Source organism: Lagenorhynchus albirostris, chromosome 15 (assembly GCF_949774975.1).
Source record: "Lagenorhynchus albirostris chromosome 15, mLagAlb1.1, whole genome shotgun sequence".
NCBI lineage: Eukaryota > Metazoa > Chordata > Mammalia > Artiodactyla > Delphinidae > Lagenorhynchus > Lagenorhynchus albirostris.
In genome coordinates this window covers 56,780,801-56,805,478 of record NC_083109.1, presented here as the reverse complement: position 1 = coordinate 56,805,478, position 24,678 = coordinate 56,780,801, and the positions used below count along the sequence as shown (strand labels likewise).

The window sequence follows — 24,678 nt, the reverse complement described above, 5'->3', positions numbered from 1 at the left end:
CCCTACCTGTAAAATGGGGATACGATAGCTGCCTTATAGGACTGTTATGGGATCAAATGCCATAACCCAGGTAATCGGTTCGGCCCAGGGAGTAAAGCCAGCATTTTTATTGTGAAATGATCAGTGGCCTGAAACAGCCAGAAGAGATGATCCCGAGTGTAGAGGGCAGCCTCCGCGCTGGGGCTGGCTCCGTGCTACACCTGGGGTCACAGCCAGGAAGGGCAAAGCCAGGGTTTGTGCGAACAAAGGCACGAAGTGAGGTCTGTGCACTTAACCTGTATACTTCATGGCTTCTCATTACGCCTGCAGACACTGGGGAACATCCAAGATAGTCCAAGATAGCCCTGCTCCTATCGGATTGGCAGAAACCAAAAGTTATGGCAAGTCTGGGCGGGAACAGGCTTTCCTATACAAGCACTAGAAGGGGGATTTGGTGATACCTAGCAGAGTTACAGATGGGGGACCCTTTGACCCTGCCATACTATTTCTAGAAATCCATCCTAAAGGTAGACTAGCAAAAATATCAGGTGAGGTAGGCACAAGGCAGCAACAAAAAACTAGAAATAACCCAAATGTCCATCCATATAGTGACTCTGCAGCTACCAAAAATAAAGGGAGGAAAGAAGGGAAAAAAGAGGAAAATCTCCATATATTACTATGGAACAGTCTCTTTTTGGATATACTGTCCAATAACAAACAAGAAGATATGTGTGTATATGTATATATAGTACTGCTTTTTTTTTTTTTTTTTGGCCTTGCCGTGTGGCTTGTAAGATCCCTGACCAGGGATCGAACCCGGGCCCCTGCAGTGGGCGTGAGGAGTCCTAACCACTGGACCACCAGGGAAGTCCCTATATAGCCCTACTTTTTTTTTTTTTTTTTTTTTTTTTTTTATAGCCCTACTTTTAATGTCAGGAAACGGGGAGGGAGATAAATAATTTCCAAGAAGAAATAAAAGAAGGATTATTTAGGAACTAAAACGGTTAATGTTGAGAGTGGAAGCAGGTCCTCTCTAATTATACCTTGTTTATAGGTTTGACTTTGGAACCGTATCATTATTTTTACTAACTAAAAAGGAAGTACATCAAAAAGAAAAAAGCAACACCAAAAAACGGAAAGCAACCGAAAACTAACAAATGCGATCATGTGTCAAGATTTCTTACCTGACACGAGGCACAAACCACAAGCTATAAAAGAAAAACTTGAAAGACGACTTCATCAAAGCACCTGCTTCTTAACAGATACCATCTCTAGATACAATAAAAAGGCAAGCTACAGAGTGGAAGAAAATATTTAAAGTCCAAAGGACAGGTATGCAGAATATAAAAGAACTCCTTCAATTGAATGATTTTTTTAAAAAACCTCACAACCTTAAAAGTGGGCAAAGGACCTGAACAGACACTTCACAAAAGAAAATATAGAAATGGCCAACATGCATATGAAAAGATGCTCAGCATCCCCATTCACCTAGGAAACACAAATTAAAAATCAAGGGCTTCCCTGGTGGCACAGTGGTTGAGAGTCTGCCTGCCGATGCAGGGGACACGGGTTCGTGCCCCGGTCCGGGAGGATCCCGCTTGGTTAAATGTTATTTTATTTTTTATTTTTATTATTTTTCTTCCCGAAACATAATTTTATTTAATTGAAAAAATATCAGTGTGCAAATTGGACATTTTGGGTACCTAAAGTCAAGTGCTAATTAAGTAAATGAGTGATGAATCATAATATCAACACTAGTCATTAAATAAAATTGCATTTAAATTAGATTTACCAGATAGTTTCAGGACAAAAAATATAATGAGCCAACTTTAAAGAAAGTTTCCAATAATTTTATTCTTTTTTTTCCCTCAAATTTTATTTTAAAAACTCACAGATGTTCAGAAACTTGGATATAGGACGAAGAACATTTTTTTTTTTTTTTTTTTTTTGCAGTACGCGGGCCTCTCACTGTTGTGGCCTCTCCCGTTGCGGAGCACAGGCTCCGGACGCGCAGGCCCAGCGGCCATGGCTCACGGGCCTAGCCGCTCCGCGGCAATGTGGGATCTTCCCGGACCGGGGCACGAACCCGTGTACCCCGCATCGGCAGGTGGACTCCCAACCACTGCGCCACCAGGGAAGCCCTCTCTCTCTCTTTTTGCTAAACAATTTTAAAGTCATATACGTTATGATATTTTGTTCTTTATTTCTGTATGCATCACCTAAATGGACATTTTACTATATAACCACAATACTGTTATCACACCTAAAAAATCTGACAATAATTCCATAATGCCATCTAATATATGATGTCAAGTTCCCCCATTTTTTACAAAAATGTCTCATGATTTTCCTCCAATTTAAAATTCAACCAAGGTTCATGCATTGCATTTGGTTATATCTCTTTAGATTTTTTTAAAAATTTTTATTGGCGTATGGTTGCTTTACAATGTTGTGTTAGCCTCCACTGCACAACAAAATGGATCAGCCATACACATCCAGGTATCCCCTCCCTTTTGGACTTCCCTCCCATTTAGGTTACCACAGTGCATTACGTAGAGTTCCCTGAGCTATACGGTATGTTCCCATCAGTTGTCTATTTTATACATAGTATCAATAATGTATATGTGTCAATACCAGTCTCCCAATTCCTCCCACCCCACCCCTTTCCCCCTTGGTATCCATACATTTGTCCTCTATGTCTGTGTCTCTACTTCTGCTTTTCATATAAGATCATCTATACCATTTTTCTAGATTCCACTTATATGCTTTATTATACAATATTTGTTTTTCTCTTTCTGACTTACTTCACTCTGTATGACACTCTCTAGGTCCATTCACATCTCTACAAATGACCCAATTTCATTCCTTTTTATGGCTAATATTCCATTGTATGTATCTACACATCTTCTTTATCCATTCCTCTGTTAATGGACGTTTAGGTTGCTTCCCTGTCCTGGGTATTGTAAACAGTGCTGCTATGAACACTGGGGTGCATGTGTTGTTTTGAATTATGGTTTTCTCTGTTCTATTTTTATTTATAAATATGTTGGTGGGAAGTGGAGTCTTTATTTATTTATTTATTTATTTTTGGCCATGTGGCATGCAGAATCTTAGTTCCCCAACCAGGGATCAAACCTGTGCCCCCTTCAGTGGAAGCATGGAGTCTTAACCACTGAATCACCAGGGAAGTCCCTCCACTGGTTAAATTTTAAAAAACAGACAACCCCAAGTGTTGACAAGCATACAGAACAACTAGAACCTCCTACATTGCTGGTGTGAGTGTAAAATTGTTCATCATTTATGAAGACTGGCAGTTTCTCCTAAAGGCACACATCCACCCACCTGGGGCCAGCAACTCCACTCCCAGGTTTTTACCCAGGAGAAATAAAAACATATGTTCAGAAAAAGACCTGTATGAGAAAATTCATAGTAGCTTGAGTCATAATAGCCAAAATCTAGAAACAACCCAAATATTTGTCAGCAGGTGGGTGGATCATCATATCGTGTACATTATTTGTACCAAGGAGTTCTGCACAGCGATGAAAAGAATGAACTATTGGTGTACTCAGCCAGATGAACACGTCTCAAAAAATGATTCTGAGCCAAAGAAGCCTGACTGTACATCTCCTATGAGCCCAGTTATTTGAAGTTCTGAAACAGGTCAAGCTGTGAGACGTGGTAAAAGTAGAGGTGACACCTGCAAAGGCAGAGAATCTGGGCATGAAGGCAGGTGTGCATGGCATCCAAGGGTCACTTACATCAGAGATGTGTTAGATTTGTGAATTGTTGCAACCGTTTTTCAGCTGATGGAAAAGAAGCATATTGAGGAAGGCCTTTCCTGATTCCCACAGAGATCTTGTCTTCCTGGAAAGAAAAGATGCCTCTTCTGTGGTCAGGGCCTCGCTCCAGCACCACCTCCCCCTTCACGGACCCTCTGACCTCCTGTCGCTGCAGCTCTTTTACCAATTCCAAGGCGTCCACACCTGAGAGTCTTGAAACAGCCAGCTTGGCGTTCCTGCTAGTCATTTTTGCCTCCACATGATGACGTGTTGCCACACCCCCTCTTCTTACTCTGTCCCCTGCGCCCCGTCTCCTTTGGACAGTGTCTACATCCCTATGTGCATTGCTGTCTGAGGTTTGATGCCTGCTTCCTGTCCTGCTGCATCCCCCAGCCCGCTATGGAGGAGGTGCTCCACTAATATAGATTGACTGCGTGAATGAATGAATGAATGAATGAATGAGCTGCGTGATTCACCCATCACAGCCCACCCCATTTGGCTTAAAATCCTCCCGATTTCACACCCCAGGACTAGGGGGCTTTGTATAGACTTGAGGTTATACATCTTGGGATAAGGTTGGCGACTGCCTCGTTCTCTGGGGATTTTTGAGGACGTTGGTCCCCTTAACGCAGGGTTTGGACCCCGGCTGGCGCATCTGAACTGGGACACTCTGAGGGAGAATGAAGGAGGGAGATGGGCGATGCTCGCGGGCTCCGACCATCCCGGCCATCGCCACCAGGGGGCAGCACCAGGCTGCGCGAGTCCGTCTCACTTCCTCCCTCCAGGCTCTGCTGGACGGACAGGTCCTCATCTAGCGCAGTGGGGACCGGGGAGCAGGGCCGCCCCTGGCATAGTCCCTTTAGGGCTGGCCTGGTGCCTTCACACCGCCCTGGGGCTGAGGACTCCTGTCCCACCTTGTTCTCCTCAGGCCAGGCTGCAAGGAGTGAGGAGGCCTGAGAGAGGGCTTGAGGCCAGCCCAAGGGCACGCCTGGTTAGACCCCAGTCCCTCCGCACCCAGATGCGGGACCCCATGGGAGAGCCATGAGGCCTGGCTGGGCTCCTCCTGGGCCTCTTCCATGAGGATCAGTTCTCTGCGAGGCTCAGGGCTCCTGGAGGACTGCTTTGTTGTTGTTATTTGTTTGGTTTTTTTGTTTTTATTTTTGTCTGTGTTGGGTCTTCATTTCTGTGCGAGGGCTTCCTCTAGCTGCGGCAAGCGCGGGCCACTCTTCATCGCGGTGCGCGGGCCTCTCACTATCGCGGTCTCTCTTGTTGCGGAGCACAGGCTCCAGACGCGCAGGCTCAGTAATTGTGGCTCACGGGCCCAGTTGCTCCGTGGCATATGGGATCTTCCCAGACCAGGGCTCGAACCCGTGTCCCCTGCATTGGCAGGCAGATTCCCAACCACTGCGCCACCAGGGAAGCCCTATTTGTTTTAAACCTTTGCATCCCCTAAGTAAGGCCTGGCATGGAAGAGGAAGAAGGTGGTTAAAGCATGGGCTCTGTCACTCCCAGCTGTGTGACGCTGGGCCTCAGTTTCTTCCTCTGTAAAATGGGTATAACAACAACAATAACAATGATAATAATAATAATAAAACTTCCTGCTAAGAGTGTTAGGAAAATTCAAGAAGACAGTTTTACTTGCTGGCTGAGCCTTCACACATGCCTACTTTCTGTTCCTTCCATCCTGCCCCCCTCCCACCACCCACCCCCGGCCTTGCAGCTTCTGCTGCCTGGAGGGCTCTTTCCTGAGATATCCCATGTCTCATCGTCAAACTCAGCTCATATGCTACTTCCTCATGGAGGGCTGCCATGGACCCCCGGGGCGAGAGGAACCAGCCACCCTCTACCAGGCCACCTGGTTCATTGTTATTTATTTATTTATTATTTTTTGGTGTGGCATGCAGGATCTTAATTCCTTGACCAGGGATTGAACCCGTGGCCCCTGCACTGGGAGAGTGGAGTCTTAACCACTGGACCGCCAATTTTGCCAGCACTTACCTCTGCCTGGAATTGTCCGGTTCCTGTTTAGTTTACTTGATCAGTGTCTGTTGTCCCTAAAACTTCAGCTCTGTGAGGGCGGGACCCTCACTGATTTTGTTCACAGCTGTCTCCCCAGTACCCAGCACAGTGCCCGGGACATAGTAGACGCTCAATAAAGATTTGTTGTATGAATGATGAATGAAAGAAATCGTGTGAAGCACATAGAAAGCTTGCAATTAGGGACTTCCCTGGTGGCGCAGTGGTTAAGAATCCGCCTGCCAATGCAGGAGACATGGGTTCAAGCCCTGGTCCGGGAAGATCCCACATGGCACAGAGCAACTAAGCCTCTGCGCCACAACTACTGAGCCTGCACTCTAGAGCTCGTGAGCCACAACTACTGAAGCCCGTGCGCCTAGAGCCCACACTCCATAGCAAGAGAAGCCACCGCAATGAGAAGCCCGTGCACTGCAACGAAGAGTAGCCCCCACTCGCCGCAACTAGAGAAAGCCTGTGTGCAGCGACAAAGATGCAACACAGTCAAAAATAAATAAATAAATAGTAAATAAATTTATTTTTTAAAAAAGAAAGCTTGCAATCAATAATGACCCTAATAAATTAAATTAGCAGAGTCCCCAAAAGCCAAGGCAGGGGGGCAGGCCATCCTGGGAATGGAGTGAGCCTGGAGTTCTGGCAGCTGGGAGTCCTGGAGGACCCTGGTCCTCTCCTGCTAGTGACCCTGAGCTCCTCGCTCACCCTCTCCGGGCTCTGCAATAAGGACTCCGCAGCCAGGGCTGCTCAAGGAAAAAAGGAGATGGGACTTTTTTTTCCCCTTCCTGCTCATCCTGTTCCCAGAAGGGCCCAGCTCCTGCAGGGAAGCGGGGAGATAAGGAGGAAGGAATCTGGAGGAAGGAGTGGTAACTGTAATTATTATGAAAGAGATGGGGAGGGGGGCTGGGTTGCCAAGGGGCTGGGGAGGGGCAGCTGGAGAAGCTCTCCAGCCTGGGGAGGGGCTGTGCTTTCCCCAAGCCCTCCCTTCCCTCTCCTCCTGCCCATCAGAGGGATCCCACCTGCTCTACTGGCAAAGGGATCCCTGAGCCCTGGGCAGGACCTGCTGGGTCATACTGGGACGTCCCCTAACCTCTCTGGGCTGCATTTCCAGCTCTGCTAACCAGTCATCTGTCTGCTTTCTCTTCCTCCCAGCTTGTGGTGAGCTGGGGGCAGGAGGTGTGGGTGGTGAATGGGCTGCTTGCTGTAGGTGCCCCCTCCCCAAGCCCCATCGCTTATTGGGAGGGGGGAATTCTTGTCCCCTGGGCACAATCGGAGGCTCTCTCTCTGAAGAGTGGGCATCCCAGATGGGGATGACTTCTTCCCTGATGGGTGCCTTCCATTCCCTGCCCTAAGAACTCTGTGAGTGAACTCTGAGGCCTGCCTGGAGGAGGAGGCAGGGGGACTGTTTCTAGACTGAGAAAGCTCTGGGGTCTGGAGTTTGGGGGAGAATCCCAGGGAGCTGTGCAGTGGGAAAGTGTGGTTATGCGTGTTTCCATCTGCGTGTGTTTGCATGGGGGGTATGTGTGTGGGGGGGGCGGATATTGGTGTTGTGTATGGTATGTGTCTTGTCTGCTCGTGTGTGTGTGTGTGTGTGTGTGTGTGTGTGTGTGTCCATGGATATCTCATCTCATTTACATGGGGTGTTTGCAGTGCAGGTTTGTGTGTGGAGGTGTGAGTGTGTGTGCTCACAGGTCTCCATGCATCTCAGTGGGCTCTGTGTCTGTGCCCTTTTGGGAGGGGTGGTCTGTGTTTGGGGTGAGCTCACAAAGCTGGCTCCTGGGCTCTTTTCCCTCCTTCAGTCAGCAGGCTCAGCCGGCCCCCTTAGCCCCCTTGGACCTCACCCTGAGTAGGTTCTAGTCTCAGAGCTACCCGGAGGGGTCAGCCCAGGAGGAGCAGAGCAGAGGGCAAGCTCCCACCTCCACTGGCCTCCCACCCGGCTTGGGGTGGACTTTCCAGCTCCCTCTCAACTGTAGGCTCTTCTGGTGCCATTTTACAGAAGGGAAAACTGAGTCACTCGCCAGTTCCCCTCATCCGTGGCCAACCTTGCTACCCTCCATGACATTGCCTCTGCCCTGGTCCTTCAACATGTATTTACTGAGCACCTACCATGTGTCAGGCATACAAAACCAAGCAAGACAACGTGCCTGCCCTGGCGAGCCAATGTGTTAGTGGGGGAAACAGACACCAAAAACATTCACAGGGGAGAAGGGTGAAATGGTAACCATGGGCGATGGGACAGACTGAGGGAGGGCACGGCACGCACTTAGTTCAGGGTGGGTGGAAGGTCCCCTCATTTGAGCAACGACCAGAAAGAGGCAGCCTGGGAAGATGCAGGGGAAGAGAGTGGCCCCAGATCCAGTCATTGGCAGAGTGAAGTTCACCGCCATCTGGCCCCGCAGCCCGCACTCCTAGCTCAGCACAGCTGGATGGGGCCATTCACCCTGCTCACCAAAATATCCCGAAGATGTAAAGTGGCTTCTCAAAACGATGAAAGAATTAGAAGGAAAGAGGAAATGCCACAGAATATTTATCTAACCTTAGCAGCGGGCGGAAAACCCCAGAAGCAGCATAGGAAAGGATAGCCGGATTTGAGCACATGGATCAGGTGGGCCCTCCTGTGGATGCCGGTGATAACGATGTGTCAGTCGTCGGTTGTAACCAGTGAACCACTCTGGTGCAGATACTGCTGGCTGTGTGGGGGCAGGTGATGTCTGATCACCTTGACCTGACTACAGCAAGAATCCTGCTAGCTCAGTTTAGCCAGAATCCCCCTTGACCCGTGATGTTTCGTTTCTTCTTAGTAATTTTCCATCCACTGTCCTCCCCCCTCCCACCTACCCCCCGCTATAAGTTTCCAGTTTTCCTAGTTGCATTTGGAGTTGAGCCCAATCTTTGCAAAAACCCCATTGCAGTGGTCCCTACACCTATCGTGATTGTCCTGAACAAAGTCTGCCTTACCGTTTTAACAAGTGTCATGAGTAATCTTTTCTTGAACAATGGTTGGATTCGTGCTTTTGAAAGCTCATTCTGCCTGCTGCACAGAAAACGGGTGCATGAGCAGGTTATTAGGGAGAGGCAGAAGCGACTGGATGGAGGCTGCAGCTCCTGGTGAGATGGTAGAGGCCTAAGTCAAGGTGGGAAGAAATGGGTGCGGGTGGGTGGACATGAGACACACTTTGAAGGGAGGAGTCTCCATTCACACCTGCTTTAAGCCCTTGCCTGGCTGCCATCGCTCCCTAATTGAGACCCATAAATTTAGCCCATTCCGGCAACTGCCATCTCACCCCACACTCCCTTTCCTCTCTCTATGTCTTAGCCCCACCATGCTCCTTCCCACCCCAGGGCCTTTGCACAGGCTCTCACCTCTCTCAGGAATGTCCTTTTCTTTGTTTAATTCCTGATTAAAGATCTCAGGTCAATCAGCACTTTTCAGAGAAGTCTCTCCTGGCTCCTCCAGCACCACGCCTGACCCTGCTGTGGGTCACAGAGTGAGTTTGTACCTTGTGTGATTACTGGTTTAACATCTGCCTCCGCTATTAGAGTGTATCAATGGGGGGTGGGGGGGCAGGGCTAATGAGAGTTTTGTTTAGCCCAGGGCTTGGAACAGAGTACAGGTGCAATAAATATTTGTCAGATGGCTGGCTGAACCGCTAATAAGGCCTTGTTGGGCAGAAAACTTAGACCACGTGTCCTCATCAGCTGTTAGCTCAGGTCTGGCTGCTAGGCCTGTGTCATCAGATGGGGCCAAGGTGGTGGGCTGATATCACCGACTGCAGGAGACTTAAACAACCACAGTTTGGGAGAGAGAACTCCCTGTGACCTGTCTCATCCTATGGCGGAGGGCCGGCACCCACTGAGCCATGGAGGCTTATCTAGCCCACCACCTGACATCTTGGTTATTGGTTAGCACTACCCGCCTACCACTTCCCCAGGCTGTGAGTCCTCGGGGGCGGGAACAGGGCAGGCACTTTTTATTTCCGGGTGCTCAGTGCCCAACACAGAGCCCAGCATGGGCAACACATCCAGTGAATTGTAGACCCGAACTGCACAACCTCAGGTGTGAAATTCTGAGAGGCTTCAGTTTAGTTGAGAAGGGCTTTGGGGAAAAAAGGAAGAGAAGGGACTGCCTTAGTTTGCTCTGGCTGCCGTAACAGAATACCACAGACAGGTGACTTAAACAACAGCAACTGATTTCTCCCAGTTTTGGAGGCTGAGAAATCCAAGATCAAGGTGCTGGCCAATTCAGTTCCTGTTGGAGAACCCTCTTGCAGGCTTGTAGAGGGCTGCCTTCAACAGTCTCTTCTTTGTGTGGGTGTAGAGGAGGGAACAAAGGAGGTGGGAGGGAGAGGGAGAGGGAGATGGGGGGAGAGAGTGTGTTACTGGAAAACTGGGTTCATCTCTTGGTGGGTGTGGAGCGAAAAGACACAACCAGGCTAAAGATCAGGAGAATGAAAGATTTATCATTACTGGCAGCAAGTAAGAACACCTGGGATCTTTCCCAAAGCAGTGTCTCCCCAACAGCAAAATCGGGGAAGTTTTTCTTTGGCCACACAGCTTATGGGATTTTACTTCCCTGACCAGGGATCGAACCTGGGGGCCCCGCAGTGAGAGTGCCAAGTCCTAACCACTGGACCACCAGGGAATTCCCCAAATTGGGGAAGTTTTAATCCCCTATTCATGAAGGGGATTGAGCAGAGGAGAATTCGGCATAGAATTGGGGCAAAGGTCGACAGAGTCCAAGTTTTAGTTGATTGAGGTCAGGAGGGTCAACATCATCATTCCCTTGAGGAGGAACTACAACTGTTTTATCGCTGAACTCTTGTTTCTTGACTACTTTTCCTTTGTTCCTGCATTCCCTCACTTCCCTGAAGATCATTAATTATTGAGCCCTGTTAAAGGACAAACATTGTGGCTGGGCTTAGATCACAAAATGGCTTAGGCCAAAAATGGCTTCTCTTATGTCAAGAAAGCCATGCCTGGTTCTTTCTCCGGGGACCCCTAACCTATCTGCATACAAGAGCAAGCAGAACTGGTGAGTTCCAGGAGGGACCCCCGTGCCGTCCCCACTCCTGGACCCTGTTGTCCCAGGACAGTTACAGGATCCCTCCCCCCTTCCCGCCCCTCAACTACCAGCCTGAGCCTGGGTCCAGGGCTGGACTCCCTTTCAGAAGCTGCTCCCGACTTGCTGTGTGTGAGAGGGTGGGTCACCTCTCGTGCCTCGGTTTCCTCTCCTATGAGTACGAAATTAATTAAAGAAAAAAAGAAAAAAAGAAAAAAGGGGGGGTGGGATGAATTGGGAGATTGGGATTGACACATATACACTATTGATACTATGTATAAAATAGATAACTAATGAGAACCTGCTGTATAGCACAGGGAACTCTACTCAATGCTCTGTGGTGACCTAAATGGGAAGGAAATCCAAAAAAGAGGGGATGTATGTATACGTATAGCTGATTCGCTTTGCTGGACAGTAGAAACTAACACAACATTGTAAAGCAACCATGCTCCAATAAAAATTAATTTAAAAAAACCCCTGCAGACACAGAGGACTCAAGGAGGGAGTGGAAATTAAGAGCAAAACACAAACAAAAAGAACAAAATCAACAGATTTCCCTCGTTTTTTTGTTCTTTCTTTCTTTGCATTTTTTTGGTTTTCTTTTCCTCCCTTCGGCCGCTCTCTTCATTCCTTCTTGTCATTCCTAGATCTCTTTCTTCGCGCTAAAACGGAGGTGCCCCTGGGCCGTCCGGTTTCTGGAGCTAAGGTCAGGTGGGGGACCAGACCCGACGCCGTTGGCTAGGGGAGGGACCTGTTCGGGCGCGAAGACCAGATTCTCTCCCTTTTCAGGGGAGTTTTCTGGCCGGGGTATGGCACAGGCCTGAAGCCGGGTCCCCCCCTAAGGCCATGCGCCCGGCGACCCCGCCAGTCGCGCGCGAGGACACAAAGATCCCGCCGGGGCTGTGCTCCCGCCCGCCCCGCCCCTGCTCCAGACCGCAGTCCCATTGGCTGAGAGCTCCTGGGGGCGGGGTCAGGGGCGGGGACGCGGCGAGCCCGCCCCGCGAACCGCGCCCCCTCCCCAGCTCTGTTCCCGCAGTTCGAGCAGAGCAGCTGGCTGAGCGGAGTGGATCGTCAGGTAGGGAGCTTCTCCGGGGACCCCAGGAGGGGTGTGGTGTGGTGCCCCCGCCCCGAGGGAGGCCCAGGAACCTCCGGGATGGGACCTCGGCCTCTTCTGCCGCCGCTGCCCCCATTCACCGCCCCCTCTGCAGGGTCTTCCAGCTCGCCGGCAGAGGGCCCCAGGCTGGGTCTCTCTAGGCCCCTAGGAAATACCCGGGCCGCCTTGGCCTATTTGGGGAGCGCGGGTTACTCATCCCCCTCTGGAGAATGGTGGGTGTGGCAGCAGCTGGAGGGATGTGAGGCGGACGTCAGGTTGCATTTCCCGCCTGCCCACCTGTTTTCTTCTAGCGGAAAAAAACCTCCCCTCCTCCTCGTCCCGCCCCCGCCCGCCCCCACCCCTTACCACCCTCCCCCTGCTTTCGCCTGTGGGCTGGAGCAGGATGGGGTGACTCGCGGTGCGCTGGGGCGAGGCGCGGCGGGGGTGGGGGGCGCCGCTCGGGGAGGTGGAGACAGCCCCCAGCCAGGCCTGGCCGCGCCAGCTGTGGGCTCAGTGGTGGGACGTCGGCCGGGCTTGGCGGGGAGGTGGGCTGGGGGTATCCTGGCGCCGGACGATTGGCCGCGTCTGGGGAGGAGGAGCTGCCTGGCGCTCGCCGGGTGTGTTTGCGTCTGGATGAGGGGCCCCAGAGGCCTTGCCGAGAAACTTCTTCCGCGCCCACAGGCTCCCTCCCGACAGCCTCACTGGCAGCCCAAGTTTGCAGGCCGGAAATGCAACGGTTTTTTGTTTTGTATTGATTTCTAACAAGGAAGCCCCTGGTCCCCATAGCTTATCTGGGGTCGGAGTGGATGTGTGTATTGGGGGTGGGGGACAGGAGATAAGCCCCTCCAGGCACGATCTCCGTTCCCACAGGCGGGGGTGTCTCACTGCAAAATAGGAGGCTTCTCTGAGCCTCCGTCTCCCCATCCGTAGACTGGGGATGTAACTTTTCCTATCATAACGGGGTGAGTGAGAATAAAAGGACATGGCTGACCCAGTGCGGGGAGGAACGTTAGCTACTGTTAACATTTTTTACTGGCTTTTTGGGTATTTCTTGGTCTCTTCACTCCCTCATTGGAGGAGTCTTGTCCCTCCAATGCGTTCGCCACCCTGAACCCAGGGAGGACTTGTAAAAACAGGTTCAGATCAACCCCCGGCTTAAAATCGTCCACTGATGCCCCCCATTGTCGGTCAAGTCTCAAACTTTTCAACAGAGCTTTCTATTATCTTCCCCCGAGACCCTCCCATCCTCTTTCTGCCGCCCGTCCTCCCTCCCCCTGGGCCTTTGCCCCTGCAGGTCCCAGGAAAAACTTCCCCATTCCGCCTTTAGGACTCGAAGCAGCCGCTGCCTCCTCGGGGCCAGGGCCCTCCTCCAAGCCCCCTCTGTGCTCGCCTTCCCCGGGCGGACTTGATGACCGCGCTTCTCAAAGCTGCCATGTTTGTCACTCCCTCCCCCCCACCCCCGCCCCCAGCTGGCGCAGGAGCCCCAGCAGAGCCGGAACTGGGGCCTGTAGCGTCGCCCAGCCCAGCCCGGAGTAGATGCTCGCAATGAGCTGAGCCAGGCCCAGCGCCGGGCTCTGGGTCCTGGGCGGGGACGAGGGTGGGTCTTTGTCTCACCGAGTGGCAAAGTCAGGGCATTTGGTTTGTGTCCCATCAGCAGGGACAGAAATGGGAGGGATTATTCTAGATGGCCCCAGGCCTGACAGTTCTATCGTTAGCGGCTCCACCATTGTTTCCGAGCCTTTGTATCTGGTACCCCCTGCACAACATCCTCCGCACGACGTCCGCCGGGCTGGGAGGCTGCACCAGGACTGTCCCATTTGACAGATGGGCAAACTGAGGCAGGGAGCGATGAGGTCGCTTGCCAGGGGTCACAGAGGGAGTGGAGTGCAGAGTTAGGCCTGAGACTCAGGTCTGACCGAAGCCCTGGGAGAATGGAGGCGAGAATGGAATACAGAAGGGCTGGAAGTGGGGGTGATGGGGTGCGGAGTAGGCCCCTAGTTACGAACAAGGGCTTGGGCTCCTCCCAGGAGGGCTGCCCAGGCTGGGAGCCGGCGGGCGCAGGGTCCTGGGCGGGGCGGGCGTGTTCGGGAGCGCTAACGGGGGGCAGTGCTGGAGGGGCGCCTCTTCTTCCTGGTCAATGGCCCTCGGGTTTCTGGCCTCTTCCCAGCACTCTGGGGCGGCCGAGCAGTTCCCGGCTGGGCTTGCTCCCCCTCCCCGGACGCGGGCATCGCGGGCTGCACCCTCCGCGCCAAGTTCGTATTTCTTCCTGCTGCTGGCGCTGCAGGCTCCAGCCAGGCCGCCCCGCCCTTGCGCCCCCTCCACTTAATTCCCCAGTTACCCCAACTCCGCTCCCTCCCCCCTGACTCCCCGCCCCACCCCTTGGCCTCGGCGCTCTCCGAATCCCCGCCCCTTAAGTCCCCGCCCCCTTCCTTTCCCCCTTTCCCCCTCCCCTCTATCCTCGCTCTATTCCCCGCCTCCCCCGCCTGAGCCCCACTCTCCCCCGAACAATGGAGGGGAATGTGGCCCAAGCCCGCCTCGGGCTCCTCATGGGCCTCTCCTGCTTCCTGGGACCCCACTGTCCAGCCTCCGCTGGCTCACCCAGCCCCTCGGCCCACGTGCCCTTGGTTCTGCGGGGCTGGGGCTTAGCTGGGCTGGAGGCTGAGAAGGGAAGGGAGGCGTCTCTGCTGCCTCAGCTTACAGACGAGGAACCTGGGTGTACTAAGGTGACTTTGTGACTCATCTAGAGCCCCCCCCCCAAATTTCCCTTCCACCCTCTTATGCTGGTTGAGTGGTGGGCAAGGCCGATAACCCGGTAACCCGCACTACTCTTGTGTGTGTTCTACTCTGTGTCGGTTGACCAGCATCTACCTTGCTGGGGGGAACTCCTTAGAAATGCAGAATCTGGGACTCCGCCCCCATCTTCAGCATCTCCATTTTAGCACCGACTTTCTCCAGTGTCCTGTCCTGTTCCCTTCACGCGGGCTAGTAGTCATCCCCACCTGCCAGACACCTGGGAGGTGTCTGAACATGGTGCCCAGCCCTGGCCTCCCCCATCCAGAAACCCATGGAAGGCTCGACACCCCATTTTTCAGAGTAGGCTTGGAGAGATCTGGCTTTGCTGAGAACCATGCTGAGAATGAAGCTCCCAGCTTGAACTCAGCTCTTCCCCTCCATCTCCCTGCCCTCAAGCGTCTGAAAGCTACCAACAATGCAGCCTTGTGGAATGAACTGCAAACTCCTTCTCACTAAAGTGTAAATGATGGATAGCACTGCCAAGGATCCCCTCCCTGGAGTCAGCAACTGGCTACTTGGCTCAAGACAGACTTGTCCTTGATACGATTGGTGGGACTGGTGGGGTTTGAGGCTGAGAGGAGGGGAGGGGGTTAGCAGGAGCTCTGCAGGATTGGGTCTCCAGTCCCTTGATATGTGGGTGGGTGGAAGAGGGGTCAGGAAGACCAGAGCCTGGTGCCCAGCTGAACCCTCTGAACCTTCCAGGAGGACATGCAGGGCCTGTGGAAAATTCCCAGGCTATTTTGGGCTGAGGCCCCCTTCCTGCCCTTTCCCAGGGTAAAGGCCCTGCTGGTGCCAGGGGTGGGGTGGCCTCGCCCCATCCACTGATGTGCACAAACAGGTGTGCATCCACGTGTGCGCCTGGCTTCAGACACACACGTGCGCACATACACCACACATGTGAGCAGAGCCAAATACGCCCATTACAGTCCTGTGCACACACAGCCATACGCATTTACGCACATGCACACACACAGGTGTGTGCACACAGCTCAGCAGCCGTGGCATGCCTTGGGCGTGACATTCCGTCTGAGTTTGCTGCAGCCCTGAGGCCCGTCCCAGGTCTGGCCTAGAGCCTCCTAGCAGACTGAGCCTCAGTTGCCTGTTTGCAAATGCCCTGCAGCTGTAGGGAGTTGAGGGCGTCCAGGCAGGGGGCTAGTGGCAGTGGGTGGGCCCTGCCTCCTCCAGGGTCAGTTCCAAGGCTCCCCTGGTGTTGCTGGTTGGAAGCACCGGTGGGTGGGGATGAGGGTGGGGGGGTGACTGCCGCACACCCCCCATCTGTGTGTTGGAGGGCAGCAGTGGGCCCCAGAGCTGGCTCCGGGGCTACTGGCTCCCCCCTCCCCCAGCTGTTTTCCTTACAGCTGGACTTTAACCCAGGCCTCCCCACACAGAGGCCATGTACTCCTTCTCCCTGCCCCCTCCCCCATGCCACTCCCCCTCCCCACGCAGGCCCCTGGGGGCAGGCTGGCTCTTGTCCAGGCCTGCTCCAGCTGCCCCAGCTGCTTTCAGCTCTGATGGCCCAGGGGAGGTGGGCAGGGTGGTGGTTAAGGATCCTGAGCCTCCCAGGCCGGCACTTACCTTCCCGTTCCCACTCCGAGAGGCTCTAGTGCCCCCCATGCCTCAGTTTCTCCCACTGCCAGGTACTCATGCGTGGAGCCCCCTGCTGCTGCTCGACTGTGCAAGGCACCAAGCACACAAGTACACATGAACTCCAGTGGGGGCTTTGGGTCCTAATGCTGGTTAAGACCCTGCTCTGTCCCAGCCCCAGTGCCGGGCCCCAGGATGTGGAGGGACTCCATGCTGCCTTCAGGTTGCTCCCCGCTCAAGAGGGTGGGCTTCCATTAGCATCTCTGCTGGACTGGGTATACTAGGGGAGTCAAGGGGGCTGGGGTGGAGAGAGAAGGGGGGCCCCAGTTTGGGCCTGCTTCATTAACCTAGGGGGAGGTAGCCCTGGCAGGGGACATGGGGACAGTCAGACAGACATGGATGTGAAGAATGAAGACACATGGGGATGATGGTGTTGCCCTCCAACCCAACCTGCCTCTCACCTCTCACCCCTCCTTCCCCAGTGCCCCGGCCACCCCCTCGCCCCCAGTCTCCTTGCTGGCCTCCAGTCACACCTGCCCTTGCCAACCTCAGAGCCTTTGCACAGGCTGTTTCCCACACCTGGAAGAGCCTCCCTCTGTTTTGTAAATGGTCCACTCTTTCTTACTGTCCGGGACCCAGCCTGCACCCTCATTAGAGTGGCACCCCAACCCTGCTACTTTTTATGTCCCTCTATGTATTTCTTATCAGCCCTTTCAGCAGTCTGTAATGGTTATTTATTTTTTGGCCACACCACGCAGCTTGTGGGATCTCAGTTCCCCTACCAGGGATTGAACCTGGACCATGGCAATGAAAGGCTGGAATCCTAACCACTAGGCCACCAGGGAACCACCTGTAATGATTTTGTTTATATATTTATTGACCTGTTTCTTCTCTGGCTCCAAATTCAGCCGTGTCTCTAGTGCCATGAACAGGGCCTGACACCGGGCACATATTTGTTGAATGACTTTATGATGACAGTTATAACAACAATCGTAGCTGACACTTAATGCTCACTTGTTCTGGGTGGAGGGTATGCAGAGTGCCTAACATGTATTGTTTCATTTCAACTTCATGACAATGGTGTGAAGTCAGAACTATTAAAATCCCCATTTTCCTCATGCAGAAACCAAGGTCCAGAGAGGTTAAGTAACTTGCCCAAGATCACACAGCCGGCAGGGTGGGATTTGAAGTCAGATGTGCCTGACATCAGGGGAAAGAGGGAGATTGTGGATGCGGGGGAGGGCACTTCCCCGCCTCACCCTGGTGTCACCAGGACGCAGTGGTCCCACCTGCTGTCCTGCGTGGGGCTTTCCCTTCTCTGGGCTGGCCCCCTTCCCAGAACCCCAGGCATTGAACATTCTAGGACTCTATGACCTGTACTGGTGGGTCATGCTGGAGCTCTGACCCCCGGGCCAAGGAGCCGGGGCCTTTCTGGGCTGGCTGCGGCTGCGGCTGAGAGAAGGGTCAGGAGGTAGCTATATCACTTCCCCCGGGAAGCCAGGCGGCCCTCTCCCTTCCCAGCCAGAGGGAGCGAGTCCTGAAAGGGGAGTGGAGGAAGAGGTTTCGTCCTTTCGGGGAAGGAGGCGGCCCTTTCCCTGGAGGATGCAGGTTGAAAACTGGTGCCCTGGGGCTGCGTAATTGCTATAGACCAGGCACGCATGGGGCAGGGCTGGTGGACTGGAGGCTCCAGGCTGTCAAAGCTGCTAGTTTTTTCAAACTAGTTGGAAACCTAGATTTTGGAGCAAACTCCTGGGATGTTTAAAAGATAGCTCATATTTTAAATTTGAAAACCCCATGTGAACCACACAGAACCCAGCAGGGCTGCCCTGTGAACGGGGGTGATGTCCGAGTCGGCCTCCTCCACTGTCCTGGGGCCACAGGGCCCCGCTCTGCTCCACCTTGAGTCCCCATCCCCCTTCCTGAGCAGGTGCTGAGTGATGTCCACCCAGCTGCCCCACTGTGCAGATGGGAAAATTGATCCCAGAGAGGGGAAAGGACTCAGCCAAGGTCCTTTGGCTCCTGGGCTTTGCTTTTTCCTCGTGGCCTTGAGGCAAGGCTGCCAGTGTGTTGGGTACAGCGGCCACGTGCTGCTCTTGACACAGTTGCCAGAGCGAGGCAGGGACTATGGAGTCCGCTCCCTCCAGCCCCTCCAGCTGGGTCTGCCCCCAGCCTCTGATGCATGTTAGGGGTCACGGAGGGAATTCGATTTCTTAGCAGCAATTGGAGACTCAGGCTGTGTGGAAATTAACTTTAAGGCCTGGATCTGAGTAAGGGTCCAGGTGGAGATGCTGCCTTTGAAATGCCCCTGCCCCTCAGCGTCCCACACACTTACCTGCCGGGCTTCCCTCTCCTGGATGCAGGCCTGACTTAGGGTCTGAGCCTTCTTTGGTTTGTGTCCCGGAGTTTCCTGGAGGAACACTTGAGTGTTGGTCCCTTTTTTGCCTCTGCCTTCCCCACAGTGTCCGGCACTTAGCCGGGGCCAGGAAATGTCTGATGAGTGGCTGGAGTCCTTATCTAGGTGGTTGGCATTGAAACAGCCCCGCCCGCCCTGCCTGCCTGCCTCCCTGCTCCCGCCCTCCCTCCTTTCCTTCCTTCCACAAGGATTTACCACGCCTGGCCTGGCGTGTGCCAGGGTCTGTGCTGGGCGCTGGGAACATAGAGGGGGCCAATGGTGTCCTTGTCAGTGATGCGACCTGGCATTTCCATACAGAGCAATGATAGCGGGAGGCCCACGGCAGCTGCAGGAGCCCAGACCAGGCGCCTGCCCCGGCTGGAGTGAGCCGGGCGTGTTTCTGGAGCAGGTGACCTCCACGCTGAGTGAGCCTCGAGCCTGCATTCCACAGCCAGAAGAATGAGTCTCAGATGGCAGACGCTGGGGTGGGGAGGCATCTGGGGAGGCCCCTCCTTGCAAGGCATGAGCCCCTGAGAGCCCCTGTCCCTCTCCAGGTCGGCCATGTCATCTGAGCCTCCTCCCCCATCACAGCACCCCACCCACCAGTCCTCGGCCGGGCTGCTGGATACCCAACAGGCCCGAGACCGCTCACCATCCCCGCTTCGGGGCAACGTGGTCCCGAGCCCACTGCCCACTCGCCGGACAAGGACCTTCTCAGCGTGAGTGTCAGGCTTCCTGAGATAGGTCGCCTGCGGGGTCCAGAGAGCCTCATGTCCCTGTCAGATGGGAGACTCGGGGTTGGGAAAGGGCTGATGGTGAGAAACTGGGCAGGCGCCTCGTAAACTGTACGGCGCTGCTCCAGGCCCACTTGAGGCTGTCACGAGCTGGGGGCAAGGATTGGCGATGGCCAGGGGTGGGAAACCGCTGGGGTCTTAAATCATCAGGCTTTAACGACACACAGGCCTCTTCCCCCGTGAGCCCTTGACTTCATGGCTGCAAAAGGGGGACAGTAGCAGGGTGGCCACGGTGCCACAGGGGACCCACACGGTGCCTGGGAGATGCAGAGCTCAGGCCAACGAGTGGAGGCTGCTGCTAGCTGCTGCTGCTAATAGCCTTCGGAGGGAGGGATGCGCAGAGAGCTTTTAGTCAGAGGGGGAAACTGAGGCCTGAGAAAACTCTGCCAGCGTCATTCAGAGAGTCCTTGTCACCAGGGTCTCTGTGAATGGCTCCCAGAGTCGTGCAGTGCACAGCCTGCACAGCTGTGCGTGGTGGCCCTGGCCAGGACTCCCTGGGGCACAGCGTGCGTGGGCACTGGGATGAGCTGGGTGTGCCCGGGAAGCCGGGGGCTGTTCTGGAGGGCTGGCGGGGGCCGCTCACGCTTTCTCCTCTCTCTGGCAGGACGGTGCGGGCTTCACAGGGCCCTGTCTACAAAGGAGTCTGCAAATGCTTCTGTCGGTCCAAGGGCCACGGCTTCATTACCCCGGCCGACGGCGGCCCTGACATCTTCCTGCACATCTCCGAGTAAGACAGCGGCCAGTCTGGGTGGGCTGTGTCTGGGGTGGGTGCTGCCGTGGCCCCGAGGAGGCGGGGAGAGCGTGTGACTCTCCTGGGCGCCGGCTATGATGATGGTTGTGCAGCCAGGTGTGTGTGACTCTGCTTGTGATCTGTGTGTGACCGTGTTCAGCGGTGGGGTCGTGAGCCCGTGGTGGTGGTGGCAGTGTGTCAGGCTGCAGGCGACTGCGTGTGCGCATGTGTGAGTTGAGATCTGCTTGGGGTGGGTCTGAGTGCCCGTGTGGGTCTGGTGGGTGGGGAGGGGCGTCCCTGTGAGTCTGGGGAGCTGTGTTTCACCTGGCGGCTGGGCTCCTGCACTTCCTTGGGGGAAGCAGCTTGGTGAGGCGGGGGGCTGCCTGCGCTCTGTTCCAGGAAGGAAGTTTGGGGCTGGACCCTTTCTCCTGCCACTTGCTCACTGACGTCCTTCCTTCCTGAGTGTCTGAAAACCCTGGGGCGGGCAGTGGGGGGGACCCAGGGTGGAGCCCACACGTCCTTGGTCTTGGGGCTGGAAGGCATCCAGCAGCCTGTGCTTCACTTCTGATCTTCTAAGCAGCCTGCAGATCTGTGGGGATCCGATTGGCACCCTGACCCGCACCCCAACCCTTGACCTCAGCGGCAGCTCCCCAGTCTTTCCGATTGTGGCAGGCAAAGTCCTTACCCCACACAGCAGACCTTGTCTACATAGAAACCATGTTTTTGGAATTAGGATCCTGTTGCACATGTCTGCTGGGATGGGAGAGTTATCCCTTCTGACCCTCCCCCAACATTCTTACACGCCAGGTCTTCAGTAGACCCCCCCGTACAGCGTAGACACGAGGATGACGCTAGAGCAATGCCTTTCACGTATGTATGAATCATGCGTGGATGTAGACATGTATCTCCACATTGCCTCTTTCCAGAAAGGATTTGTAGTGGTTGACAAGGATACACACAGTGCACCAAAAAAATTAGAAAGGAAAGGGTTGGGGGGCAGATAAGAAAGATGGGGATACTGTGATGCCTAGTTCCACTGCTAGAAGTGGGCTACATGTTTATTCCTGAGCTTCCTGGTGGCCAAATCAAAGAGGGCAGCACCATCTGCGATGTTATTCTTCAGTCAAGGCAAACCAGTTCCGGGGGAGCTGGCTGGTCTTGGTGCTCAGGATCTGAAGGGATTTTCCTCCTGGGGTCTCATCAAGGGGACATCAAGCTGGGCACCTCCCTATCACGGGTGAGATGGTGACTCATGTCCCATAGAAAGTAAGGGAAACGGACTTTCTGGAAAGCTCACTGGGGTTCTGAGGAGTTGAACAGCAGAGGTGTAGCCTGGTTTCTGGGACTCCTGGATGGGTCAGGGGGTCGGGGTGCTGCTCAGGAAACCCTCCCCCCGGGCCATCCCCCAACTCGGGCTCAGACTGCCTTTCCCCGCTGTTCCCTCCATCAGGCCCTCAGTGCCCTCGTTTAACATGCCATGTGAGCATCCCCAGGGGGTGGGGCTCCATCTCTGTCTCAGCAACCGAGGTCCCAGGGAAGGAGCTGATTGGGTGTGGGGCTCCTTAGCCACGACCAGAGGGCCATGGTGGTGCCCCCTGGTGGCAGGGCAGGGCGGCAGTTCCTCTGCGAGGGCTGGTGTCCTGGCTTCTCTGAGTGCCGGCCCTGAGTGCTCTCTCCCCACCCCACAGCGTGGAGGGGGAGTACGTCCCCGTGGAAGGCGATGAGGTCACCTATAAGATGTGCTCCATTCCGCCCAAGAACGAGAAGCTGCAGGCCGTGGAGGTGGTCATCACCCACCTGGCGCCGGGCACCAAGCACGAGACCTGGTCCGGCCACATCGTCAGCTCCTAGGAGAGGCCAGAGGCGCCCCTTCCCCAGGGCTTGGGGGAGACTCTGGGGCCGGAGGCAGGACCAAACTGGAGAGGACATTCTACCGCTTGAGATGGGGCTTCAAGGGGGGAGCGTGGTCCCTTTCAAGTGTCTCCTGAAGGAAGGGGTGTGGGGTGCTCTCGGCCACCAGCACAGCCTCTCACCATCTGAAAAGCATTAAAAGCATTGAAAAAGGAGAGGCACCCGCTAGTGGCTGAGTGGAGGGTCTGTCCGAGCCCCACCCGGGACTGGGTCGGGTGGTCTTCCCCAGCCCACAGCCCCTCATCCCTGGAGGAAGGCTCAAAATCCCCAGATCTGGCCCTCTGGGTAGTGACATGGACCCTGCGTGTTTTCCCGGGAGGAATTCCCGCCCAAGCGGCCCCCTTGTGTCTCTTCCTCGGCCCTGGGCAAAGCAGGCTTTTCTTTCTGGTTCTCAGCTGGTTGTTCAGGGGGCTGGGAGGGGCGGGGAGTGGGGGGAGGTTGGTACCTTCGCAGCGGGAGGTGTCACAGCTGGGTGTCTGGGAGCCCGGAGTCCTCCACCTGGCAGCGACGTGCTCAGAGGCGAATCCTAACTCTCTTCGAAGGCTGGTCCTTTCTGTCTGTCTTCAGGGTGAGTGATCCTGGCTCAGCAGCCCGTCACTGAGGTGGTGGGTGGGAGTGGGGATGGCGGTGGGAGAGGGGAGTGTGGAGAGGGGAGGCTCTTTAAGACCAGACCTTTCTCCGGATCCATCTAGAAAAGAGCAGGTGGTTTGCTTCCTGACAGCCTGGTAAAGTCAGAAGTTGAAGGGGAAATACACCTTTGGTGGGGTTTTCTGGAAAACTGGTGTGAAGAACTGCTTAGGATTTTCTTTTTTTTATTTCATAACTGAAGTTCTCACCAGAGCCAGCTCTGTTTGCACTTCGCTGCCGACATTGCAAACCTTTGTAGATATTTCCAGTAAACAGATCCTTAGGATTTTCTTTGCTGTGGTTTGGTCTGGCTTTAGTTGTGTTTTAAAAATAGCAATAGCTGGGAAATACGTCTTGAAATATGTGGCCTGTATGTAGTCACTTTTGTAGACAAAAGTGTCCATTTGTCAGTGCAGGGAGGCGAGCCCTTGAAAGACAATGACGGCCTAATCCAGTGTCTTAAATCTGGAAATTTCTGCAAGGGGGTGGAAGGCCAGAACTATTTTGCTGAGAACTGGTGGAGTTGTTATTGTGTGTGTGTGTGTGTGTTGTGTGTGTGTGTGTGTGTGTGTGACCTACAACACTATGTTGGTTCCCTGTGCACAACACAGTGATTTGATATTTTCATACATCACAAAATGACCACTGGAGTTGTTTTAAATAGGCAAGTAAGTGTGTTGGTTTCCAGTATGCAGTGAAACATCATAGTTAAGGAAGTTGATCCTATTTCCTGGCCTGTCGTGCCCCTCGAAGGGTCCTCCTGCCTCTGCCTTCTGCTGCCCCGCGGTGGCCTTCTCCCCTCCAGCCTTGGATGGTCTGTCCCCAGGTGGCTCCTGGAGACCCGTCTGTTGGGTACAGACCACGCTTCCAGAGCCACTTCCCGAGACCTGTGCAGGCTCCCGGAGGTTGAGAACCTGCACCTTCCCTCCACCTGCTCCCCCAGGTGTCTCCACTGCCCTGTCCTCACCTTGACACATGGTTGGGGCTCCTTGTGACCTGCCAGCCCGCCAGCGGGCTGGGAGTTGGATCTGCTCTTCTGAGCTAAACTTTGGGCTCTCGCTGTGTAGACTCCTTTGTAAATGGCTCTTGCTCTGTCCTTCCTGGTGACCACATCTTTCTCAGTCAGAGCTGGAAGGGACCCTTCCCCACTCAAGCACAGAGTCTCAAGTTACAGAAACTCCGGAGGCTCTGGGAGGATGGACGGTGTTGGCGACGGAGCTGGGCACAGAATCCGGATTCCTGACTGCAGGTCTCCTCCCACCAGCATCCTTCTCTCAGTAAAGTCTGTTTTGCGTGAGGCTCTGCGTTATGTGTTAATGGGAATCTGGTTGCCAGGGAGCTTTTCCTTGAAGCCAGCAGGTAAGGGCGTCTCCCCAGAGGAGGCTGACAGTCATTCTACTTTGCAGTCTGGTTTTTTGGAGGATGAATAAGAAAATGGGATCAGCCCTTCTTCCTTAATCATCATCCTCCTGCGTAGGCAAGCTTAGCAGTGGGATGTGGCTTCGTGACAGTAGAAAATGCCACTTATGTGGTCAGCTGTGGGTAAACGCACTGCTGATGCATTTAAATTGGTACTGTGTGAGCAGAAGCAGTCTGGCCAAGGGCGGTCCAGACGGAGGGAAGCTGGGAAGTGGGAGGGGAGGCAGCCCAGGTTCTTGGTTTCCAGGAGTGCAGCAGGGAGATGCAGGGGGCACAAGAGGCTGCGAAGGTCCTCCTTGGCCAGTGTTTCCCTCGGGAGGTAGATAATGGCTTTGGGCGTGCAGAGGTGAACATCTTTATTGTAAAAATATACAGATTTTCAGAGTGCATTAGGACAAATTATAACCAGCCCATCGAACCTGATTAGGGAAAGGCCGGAGTAAGCATTGAACCCCAAACACATGTGATGCCATGCGGCTCGAGGGAGGGA

The 24,678-nt window shown here is 54.3% G+C and overlaps 1 protein-coding gene across 1 annotated transcript; it reads left to right on the top strand.

Annotated features, from left to right (window-relative positions):
• Positions 1-11,852: 11,852 nt before the first annotated feature.
• CARHSP1 (calcium regulated heat stable protein 1) lies at positions 11,853-22,297 on the top strand. Its single transcript, XM_060122343.1, has 4 exons — positions 11,853-11,920; positions 19,262-19,426; positions 20,106-20,228; positions 21,920-22,297. The coding sequence occupies exons 2-4, from the start codon at positions 19,269-19,271 to the stop codon at positions 22,080-22,082; spliced, it is 444 nt and encodes a 147-aa protein (XP_059978326.1). The 5' UTR covers positions 11,853-11,920; positions 19,262-19,268; the 3' UTR covers positions 22,083-22,297.
• Positions 22,298-24,678: the final 2,381 nt, after the last annotated feature.

Coding starts and splice junctions, on each gene's coding strand:
- CARHSP1 (XM_060122343.1), top strand. CDS start 19,269: ATGTCATCTGAGCCTCCTCCCCCATCACAGCACCCCACCCACCAGTCC. Junction 19,427..20,105: donor CGGACAAGGACCTTCTCAGC/GTGAGTGTCAGG, acceptor TCTCTCTGGCAG/GACGGTGCGGGCTTCACAGG. Junction 20,229..21,919: donor ATCTTCCTGCACATCTCCGA/GTAAGACAGCGG, acceptor CCCACCCCACAG/CGTGGAGGGGGAGTACGTCC.